The 10,823-nt window shown below is 45.0% G+C and overlaps 1 protein-coding gene across 1 annotated transcript in view; it reads right to left on the bottom strand.

Moving 5' to 3' along the window:
* Positions 1-281: 281 nt before the first annotated feature.
* The window catches only part of ankrd28b (ankyrin repeat domain 28b), a 28,585-nt gene continuing 18,043 nt past the window's right edge, over positions 282-10,823 (bottom strand). The window contains exons 20-28 of the mRNA XM_062992368.1: positions 9,707-9,824; positions 9,306-9,525; positions 9,006-9,093; positions 6,064-6,147; positions 5,036-5,181; positions 4,856-4,938; positions 2,898-2,980; positions 2,351-2,442; positions 282-1,504 (exon numbers count right to left, since the gene is read on the bottom strand). Coding sequence (XP_062848438.1) covers positions 1,221-1,504; positions 2,351-2,442; positions 2,898-2,980; positions 4,856-4,938; positions 5,036-5,181; positions 6,064-6,147; positions 9,006-9,093; positions 9,306-9,525; positions 9,707-9,824 — 1,198 coding nt within the window. The 3' untranslated portion in view covers positions 282-1,220. The remainder of the gene's footprint in view (positions 1,505-2,350; positions 2,443-2,897; positions 2,981-4,855; positions 4,939-5,035; positions 5,182-6,063; positions 6,148-9,005; positions 9,094-9,305; positions 9,526-9,706; positions 9,825-10,823) is intronic.

Genomic DNA, 10,823 nt, shown 5'->3' with positions numbered 1-10,823 from the left:
CTGGCATCTGATGGTGGTTTTGGAGATTTGGTGACCCTAAGATGCAGATTTTCTCTGTAACTCTAAAAATGATCCATGAGAATTTTTTGCCTCTCTTACCATCTTCCACACTGTGTTAAAGGGCAAAACAAACTTGAATCATCGTCCAGGCAAACTGTAGACATGGACCTGATGGAACCCAGGGGGAACACGCCCCCGTCCCAACTTTTTTGGAGCGCGTCACAGGAATCAAATAAACGTGCTTCTATTTACAAACTAGAATGATGGTACAAACACAGTCGTGAAATCACGTTTCTTTATTTATTCAACCATAAAATACACAGACACCCCTCACGCCGACCGGGCGACGCTCAGCCAGCGGGATGACTCCAAGACGCGTCCGGTTCCCGATCGTCCCGTTAGGTTAGCTAATCGAGGCCGAGCCAAAAATAGATACGAGCCAGAAAAATATAGGACCTATCACGTGAGATTTCAGCGTACAGCGTGTCCACATCCACAGTGTTCTTCATGGGGAGCAAAGCATGCTGGGAGCCGGTCGCTTCAGTCCGCGCTTTTCAGTGCTTTTCACAGACGTAGTGTTTCGCCCCCTTCGCTCCGGGGGCGCGCCCGCTCTGCTGCGTCCGGGCGGCGAACACGCCAAGGCACGAAAGACGACGAGAGACGCGAAAATTAAAAATAAATACATCAGATAAAAATGAGCATTATTTTATTTCTGAGCACTGTAGTCACGCCCGTCGCTTTTAACGCTTTAAACACGACGATGTTTATTTTCTTCACCCTCGACCCACTTCAGATCCGAAAATAGACAAAAAAAAAAATCTTTTTATTTATTGAATTATTTATTGAATTATTATTTTTTGACACAGACCTGTATTAAAATCCCGTTTTAAAAAATAAATCATCTTTTTCGCCCTCTGTGTAAATTCGCAACTGCAAAAGTTAACAGCGCACCACTTAAATCTGCCACGCCTCTCGCCTCGCCCACGTACAATTTGGAAACCCGCCCTCGCCCACGGCGGCAAAACGTCGGTCCTGCGGTCGCACGCTGGCGATCCGATCAGCTTTATTGCCACGGAGAGGCGTCAGAAGGGCATCTCCGGTGCTGGTGGAGATGGGCAGACGGAGGGGCGGGGCGGGGCGGTGCCAGCCGTGTGTGTGTGACTCTTAAGGCTCAGTACAGTGGCTCAGGCTGCCCCCCCGCCCCACCCACACACACTCTCTCAGTAGGTCTCCGAGTCCGAGTCGTTCAGCTCGTCGTCCTTATAGAAGCCGTGCTGGTGCCCGATGCTGTTGAAGCTGCAGTAGGAGCTGTGCCCGCTGCGCAGCATGGGCAGGCTGTCGAAGGTGGCGCTCTTGGCGGGGCTGGCGTAATGGTTGACGGCGCTGAACGCCAGGCCGGGCGCCGAGCCGCTGCCGGGAGAGACGGGCATCATGGTGGCCAGGATGAGCGCCAGGCAGTCTGCCACGTCTTTGTTGGGGGCGCAGGCCAGCGCGGGCGTGTAGCCTGGGTGCAGAAGATAGGCGTGATGAAAACAGGATTATTTGTTAGTCATATCCAATTCCCTGATCGTATTGCTGCAGACCTCCACCCTGACTGATACACGCCCCCTCCGACACGTGTGAAGCACCGACCGCTTCTTTTCACCTGCGAACCCTCACTCACTCACTCACTGTCTTAACCGCTTATCCAATCAGGGTCGCGGAGGGGTGCTGGAGCCTATCCCAGCTTTTCAATGGGCGCAAGGCACACAGTAACACCCTGGACCGGGTGCCAGTCCATCGCAGGGCACACACACACACACACACACACATTCACCTATAGGGCAATTCAGTGTCTCCAAATAACCTGACTGCATGTCTTTGGACTGTGGGAGGAAACCGGAGCTCCCAGAGGAAACCCACACAGACACGGGGAGAACATGCAAACTCCGCACAGAAAGGACCCGGACCGCCGCGCCTGGGGATCGAACCCAGGACCTCCTTGCTGTGTGCTGTGTGGAGCCACCGTGCCGCCCCGGGTTCAAATCCTGCCTCTGCTCATGGTCGTCTGGGCAGAATTCCTCATAAATGCTGCAGTTACGACCTCTGCTGGTTGATCGAGGTGCTGCACAGAGACGGGGGATAACATATGGACTCTGTGCGCGATACGGATCTCCGTATGAACGAGATCTTTTTACTGCACGTGTGTCGGAGGGGGCTTGTGTTACTTAGGAGTGGGGGTCTGCAGCAGTATAGGGGAAATACAGTCAGGGAATCGGATATGACTAAACAGGTTGACGAGTTTTTACCACCACTGTATATAAATAAATAAATAAATAAATAAATAATGTAAAGACGTGCAGATATTTACCGTTTTCATCGACAGCCAGCACGCTCGCACCCTTGGCCAGAAGCTCTTGTACCACGACCGTTAGTCCGTTCCTGGCGGCCACGTGCAGCGGCCTGAACAAAGAACAGCACCAAATTATCAACTGCAATTGGATATGACTAAATTGGTGGAACATGTATAAAACAGCCTTTGCAAGACTGTAATGAATGACGTGTTCAGTGGGAGACTAGTGGGTGGGAGCTTTGGGTAATCAATCAGAAGATTGTCGGTTCGAATCCAGGCTCTGCCATGCAGTCACTGTTGGGCCCTCGAGCAAGGCCCTGTACGGTACAGGTACCTGTATGTTCTCTCATGACACAGAGAGTAAAACTGCACTGGTGCTGGAGCAGGTACCTGTTATACACTGGACGGACTGATCAGCAATTAGACAATTGCTTTAAGGGGATAAATATAGGGATAGGTGCCCCGCCCAGCCCGTGTTTCCCCGTGGACCCGGACCTGCTGCGATCCTGACCAGGATAACGTGCCTTTGGACCATAAAAGATGTATTTAGTGTGTAAATACGTACGTTTGTAAAGCTGCGTTGGTGGAATTGATGAGATTTCGGTCCGTGATCTTCTCCAGAACAATCAAGGCACTGGTCTCGTGTCCCTACAGGGGGGAGAAATAAGAGCAGGACAGAAAAACGTCAACAGCACAGCAAAGTCTCAGAGTCCTGAGGATGTGAGATGCTCTGAATCACAGATTTCAGGGATTTATTAATAAAAGTGTCACATTTCACACCGGTCATTAAATTTCACTCATAAATGAAACGATAGAATAAATGAAGCTACGATACACGGCACAGCGGCATTAATAGATAAACGTGAACCTAGAACATCCAGCCACGGTGCGAGGCTTCATGTTCTTTGACCCCCCCTCATGCGTCCACAGAATAGACCACTGAAGTCGCTTCGTCATTTTGTAGGCCACGCCATGTTGTCATGCCCATATTTGGTAACCCGGGTCTAAGAGAAATGTTGAATGGGAAATATGAACGGAGATTCGAAAATTGCCTCTCTCACATCCCTTAGTCATAAAAAATGTTCCAGAGCTGTTAGGTTTTGTTTTATGGAGATTCTTCGGTCTATTATCACTGGATCCTCTGAATTACGAAGTCATTAAAGAGTCAAAATATGAATAGTGCTACATGTAAGCTAACGCTACTGCGCACTGAATTGACGTCACTAGACTGGAAGCCTCTTAATGTTTTCTTTTTTTTTCTTTTATAAGCCTCTTAAATAACCGCACGGTGTAACAGCGCCGTGATATTCACAAGTTTTACTTTATATTTTTAGTAGCTAGCTACATTAAAGTAGAAAGCGAGGACGGTCGGGTGTTACGCCTTTGGTTGTACTCACCAAACACGGGCTGCTCGTTCCGTCGATTCGATTGGTGCAGTTCAGTGACGTCTTTCGGCTTTCGTGTAGCAGTATTAGTATTACGCCCCTTTAAAAACCTCGTAATTCAGAGGATCCGGCGATGTACAGGAGAAGAATGTACACAGGACGAAACGTACAGGGTTCTGAACATGTTTATTCAGCACAGGATGCGTCAGAGTCGATTCTTTTGAAAACCCCGTTCATTATTCCTATAGGAAATCTGACTTAGACCCGGGTCTCCGAATATGGGCATAACGAGGACTACAGAATGACGCACGACTTCAGTGGACTGTTGGTTGTTAGTTTTCCAAACTCAGTTACCCGAGTCGTGATATTTTAGCTGCTTTACACTCCACGACTTGGACTAACTGAATTGCCGTAGGATCGCTAGTGTAAGAGACGTTTCTGTGCTACCGTGTGCTGACAGTGTGCGACGTGTGTGTTGTCCCTTTGTGGATCCACAATGAATGTAAAAGTGTGTTTCTCTACACGCGTGATCGTCTCTGTGCGGCGCCTCAAAAGAACAAAGCAGTGAAGTTTTCTGCTCCCCAGAGTTCATCTATGTTCATAGATTTATAAACTCAGCAACTCTAACAAGATGTTCGGTCACACCAGGACGCCTCGTAGTGCAGATTAACCAGTAAACCGTGAGGTACTTGAACGCTAGACACAAACTTTACATGTTCGATATCGCAGCAAATTGCATATTACGCAGGAAACCTTAGATATGACACTTAATTCTGACCAGCGACATGACCTGCATCTTACAGACCACGGTGCGAAAAATTAACCTTCTCCTTATATGATTTTCAATGTAATTCGTCTGGTGTAGCTCAAAACATGAGGGTCTACGCCAGCGCTCCCCGACCTTTATTTGAAGATATAATTCCACGGACCGGCGGGGGCGGGAAGATTTAAAATAGAACTAGAGAGGTGCTTCTTTTTCCCTGAACAAAATGCGAGTGTGATCGCAGTGCAGCGGGTGAACGGGCGTGGCAGGTGGGCGGGGGTGTGTATGTGTATAGAAGACCTGCAGTTTGTGGGGGTGTGAATACTTTTTCCCTAGACAGGCGACTGTATCTGTGTCCAAGCTGTCGGTACGTACCTTGCTGCAGGCCAGGTGGAGCGCGGTGTTTTTGTTGGCGTCCTGCAGGGTCAGATCCGCTTTAGCGCTGCTCACCAACAGCTCTGCCAAACACACAGCGAGAGTCAGACCAGAACCGCTCGTATTCACCTGATCTCAGGAGCGACCGTATTCACGCCCAGATAACGGATCTCCGCTTACCCACGGCGTTCGTCTGGCCGTTCTCGGCGGCCATCATGAGCGGCGTCTTGCCGGCCGAGTCGACGCAGTTCACCTGGGCGTCGTGACCCAGCAGGAGCTGCAGGCACTCCACGTGATCGGTGAAGGCGGCAGCGTGAAGCGGCGTCCTGAGAGACCGAACAAACCAATTCAATTCTGCATTCTTAGTCATAACCGGTTCCTCTTCCTCTGCTGGAGACCCTGACGTATATTCTCCCGACACGCCCTCCCTCAGACACGACCCCTTCTTATCCCCACGTACTGAGATAACCCTGACCGGGGTCCTTAACACCATGCCCAAGACCCCGCCCACTTTTGGTTTTAGTCCCGTCTTTTCCCCACCCAGCAGACCAGTGGCCGATTTTCTCTGCTGCAGGCACTAGGGGGCGCCCAGATGACCGGAAGAGAGTCAAGATTGGCTGTTTTAAAGGAGAATCTTTCATTTCGGATGACCGTATGCTTCCAACTTTGAGGAAACAGTTTGGGGAAGGTCCTTTTCTGTTCCAGTGCACAAAGCAAGGTCCATGAAATTCCCACAGGCACACTCCAAAATCTTGTAGGAAGCCGTTCTAGATGCAAAGTTTGGTTTAGGGGGGGTCTACTACATCTCAGTGCTCATGGATCTAGAATGTAGAGTCATAAAAGCTGCTGTAGGTGTGATGTAAAGGTGTCCCAATACTTTTAATCATATAGCTTGGCTTTTACATTGCTGCCATGTTCAGCTACACTATATGACCAAAAGTATTTGGACACCTGACCGTGAGCTTTTCAGCTAGAAGCTTCAAGCTACTCACAAGACTGCGTGTGTGGGAACTTGTGCCCATTCAGTCAAAAGATGACAGCATCCCAGAGCTGTTGAGTGGAGCTGAGGTCAGGACTCTGGTGCAGGACACTGGAGCTTCCAGGGAGCAAAGGACCTTCCCTAAACTGTTGTTGTTCCCTTATATAAATGATTTATTACACCTGATAGTGACTGCTGAGGCTGAAACACGTGATTTATTCTGATTTACCTGTTTTTAGAGTCGGCAGCGTTAACGATGGTGGGTCCGAGCGTGTCGATCAGCATCTCCGCTGCTCCCTCGTTATCGTTTATTCTACAATATACAGTGAACACAGGGGCATTTAGTACACAGGGGTTCATACTCTGGGTATATAGTACACAGGGGTTCATACTGGGGGTATATAATACACAGGGGTTTATACTGGGGGTATATAATACACAGGGGTTTATACTGGGGGTATATAGTACACAGGGGTTCATACTGGGGGTATATAATACACAGGGGTTTATACTGGGGGTATATAATACACAGGGGTTCATATTCTGGGTATATAGTACACAGGGGTTCATACAGGGGGTATATAATACACAGGGGTTTATACTGGGGGTATATAATACACAGGGGTTTATACTGGGGGTATATAGTACACAGGGGTTCATACTGGGGGTATATAATACACAGGGGTTTATACTGGGGGTATATAGTACACAGGGGTTTATACTGGGGGTATATAATACACAGGGGTTTATACTGGGGGTATATAATACACAGGGGTTTATACTGGGGGTATATAGTACACAGGGGTTTATACTGGGGGTATATAATACACAGGGGTTCATACTGGGGGTATATAGTACACAGGGGTTCATACTGGGGGTATATAGTACACAGGGGTTCATACTGGGGGTATATAGTACACAGGGGTTTATACTGGGGGTATATAATACACAGGGGTTTATACTGGGGGTATATAATACACAGGGGTTTATACTGGGGGTATATAATACACAGGGGTTTATACTCAAGGTATATAGTACACAGGGGTTCATACTGGGGGTATATAGTACACAGGGGTTTATACTGGGGGTATATAATACACAGGGGTTTATACTAAGGGTATATAGTACACAGGGGTTTATACTGGGGGTATATAATACACAGGGGTTTATACTGGGGGTATATAATACACAGGGGTTTATACTGGGGGTATATAATACACAGGGGTTTATACTCAAGGTATATAGTACACAGGGGTTCATACTGGGGGTATATAGTACACAGGGGTTTATACTGGGGGTATATAATACACAGGGGTTTATACTGGGGGTATATAATACACAGGGGTTTATACTGGGGGTATATAATACACAGGGGTTTATACTCAAGGTATATAGTACACAGGGGTTCATACTGGGGGTATATAGTACACAGGGGTTTATACTGGGGGTATATAATACACAGGGGTTTATACTGGGGGTATATAGTACACAGGGGTTCATACTGGGGGTATATAGTACACAGGGGTTTATACTGGGCGTATATAATACACAGGGGTTTATACTGGGGGTATATAATACACAGGGGTTTATACTGGGGGTATATAATACACAGGGGTTTATACTCAAGGTATATAGTACACAGGGGTTCATACTGGGGGTATATAGTACACAGGGGTTTATACTGGGGGTATATAATACACAGGGGTTTATACTGGGGGTATATAATACACAGGGGTTTATACTGGGGGTATATAATACACAGGGGTTCATACTCTGGGTATATAGTACACAGGGGTTCATACTGGGGGTATATAGTACACAGGGGTTTATACTGGGGGTATATAATACACAGGGGTTCATACTGGGGGTATATAGTACACAGGGGTTTATACTGGGGGTATATAATACACAGGGGTTTATACTGGGGGTATATAATACACAGGGGTTTATACTGGGGGTATATAATACACAGGGGTTTATACTGGGGGTATATAATACACAGGGATTTATACTGGGGGTATATAATACACAGGGGTTTATACTCAAGGTATATAGTACACAGAGGTTCATACTGGGGGTATATAGTACACAGGGGTTTATACTCTGGGTATATAGTACACAGGGGTTTATACTGGGGGTATATAGTACACAGGGGTTCATACTGGGGGTATATAATACACAGGGGTTTATACTGGGGGTATATAATACACAGGGGTTTATACTGGGGGTATATAATACACAGGGGGTTTATACTGGGGGTATATAGTACACAGGGGTTCATACTGGGGGTATATAATACACAGGGGTTTATACTGGGGGTATATAATACACAGGGGTTTATACTGGGGGTATATAATACACAGGGGTTCATACTGGGGGTATATAGTACATAGGGGTTTATACTGGGGGTATATAGTACACAGGGGTTCATACTGGGGGTATACAGTACACAGGGGTTCATACTGGGGGAATATAGTACATAGGAGTTTATACTGGGGGTATATAATACACAGGGGTTTATACTGGGGGTATATAGTACATAGGGGTTTATACTGGGGGTATATAATACACAGGGGTTTATACTGGGGGTATATAATACACAGGGGTTTATACTGGGGGTATATAGTACACAGGGGTTCATACTGGGGGTATATAGTACACAGGGGTTCATACTGGGGGTATATAATACACAGGGGTTTATACTGGGGGTATATAGTACACAGGGGTTCATACTGGGGGTATATAATACACAGGGGTTCATACTGGGGGTATATAGTACACAGGGGTTTATACTGGGGGTATATAATACACAGGAGTTCATACTGGGGGTATATAATACACAGGGGTTCATACTGGGGGTATATAGTACACAGGGGTTCATACTGGGGGTATATAATACACAGGGGTTTATACTGGGGGTATATAGTACACAGGGGTTCATACTGGGGGTATATAGTACACGGGTTTATACTGGGGGTATATAGTACACAGGGGTTCATACTGGGGGTATATAATACACAGGGGTTTATACTGGGGGTATATAATACACAGGGGTTCATACTGGGGGTATATAGTACACAGGGGTTCATACTGGGGGTATATAGTACACGGGTTTATACTGGGGGTATATAGTACACAGGGGTTAATATTTGGGGGAATAATGGTACTCACACAGCACAGTGGAGGGGGCTGAAGCTGTTCCCCTCGGCTTTTTGAAACACCTCCTGTTCCAGCAGCACTTCAACACACGTGTCGTGACCTGAAATTAAAAAAAGAGACAAAAAAAAGGTCATTTTCAGCTGTTCACATTAGGGGGCGCCATCCTGATCTAGTCATTTCCAACTACAGCTCTACTGCTGCCGTGTCTGAGGGAGAGTAGGTCAGACAGGGTCTCCTCCCGCTGTGATATGTGATCTTAGCATGAGAGAAGTGTGTGTGTGTGTGTGTGTGTGTGTTTGTGTTTATAGTTACCGTTATAACAGGCCCAGTGCAGAGGTGTGTATCCATGATGGTCTGTAATAACAGGAACGGAATCCAGGGACTGGGCGGCGTGCAGAAGGCCTCCCAAAACCCCCACGTGACCGCAGGCGGAGGCCAAGTGTACGGGAGAGCGCCCCTTACAGTCCCGCACCATGAAGCTGGCGCTGTGCTGCAGCAGAGCCTCCACACACTCCTCGTGACCCGTCACCGCCTGGACAAGTCAAACGAGAAACAGTCACGCCGTGAAAATGCCCCCGAATCCCAAACATGATCCGAGCCGGGATTGGTGGAAGCGTCTAACGAACTGGACTCTCATTCGTGCAGACGGAACGATGCTTCCTCATCGATCGATTTACTAAAACACACCGTGTGGTTAGAATGAGATGATTTACCCCTCTGTGTAGAGCCGTGCGACCCCACTTATCTTTGGCTTCCACGTTGGCTCCTTTATTGAGTAAAGAATAAACGCAGTCCGTGTGTCCACTCAACACCGCCAGCATCAGAGGAGTCCTGAAAAATAAGGAGGGGGGATTAAACGGCTGAAGAACATTCCTAATATATTTCTAATTTATTCCCAATACGTTTCTAATATATTACAAAAAGATTCCTAATATAATCTCAATATATTTCTATAACGTTCCTAATATAATTCTAATAAATTCCAAATAAATTCCCAATAAATTCCTAATACAATATAATTCAAATTAATTCCTAATATGTTCCAAATAAATTCCAAATGTATTCCAAATAAATTCCTATTAAATTCCAAATAAATTCCAAATGTATTCCAAATAAATTCCTATTAAATTCCCAATAAATTCCAAATATATTCCAAATAAATTCCAAATATATTCCAAATAAATTCCAAATATATTCCAAATAAATTCCAAATAAATTCCAAATGTATTCCGAATAAATTCCTATTAAATTCCCAATAAATTCCAAATGTATTCCAAATAAATTCCAATTAAATTCCCAATAAATTCCAAATATATTCCAAATAAATTCCAAATATATTCCAAATAAATTCCAAATATATTCCAAATAAATTCCAAATGTATTCCAAATAAATTCCCAATAAATTCCAAATAAATTCCAAATGTATTCCGAATAAATTCCTAATAAATTCTTATTAAATTCCCAATAAATTCCTAATAAATTCCTAATAAATTCCAGATATATTCCAAATAAATTCCTAATAAATTCCAAATATATTCCAAATAAATTCCCAAAAAATTCTTAATAAATGCCTAATAAATTCTAAATAAATTCCTAATAATTTCCAAATATATTCCAAATGTATTATAAATAAATTCCAAATATAATCCTAATAAATTCTTAATAAACTCCTAATGTATTACAAATAAATTCCTAATAAATTCCTAAAATATTTTTAATAAATTCCAAATAAATTCCTAATAAATTCCTAAAATATTTTTAATAAATTCCAAATAAATTCCAAATAAATTCCTAATATATTCCTAATGAATTCCAAAGATCCAAATAAAT

This window comes from Trichomycterus rosablanca, chromosome 3 (assembly GCF_030014385.1).
Source record: "Trichomycterus rosablanca isolate fTriRos1 chromosome 3, fTriRos1.hap1, whole genome shotgun sequence".
NCBI lineage: Eukaryota > Metazoa > Chordata > Actinopteri > Siluriformes > Trichomycteridae > Trichomycterus > Trichomycterus rosablanca.
The sequence above is the reverse complement of the archived record's forward strand: the minus strand, read 5'-3'. Positions and strand labels throughout refer to the sequence as shown.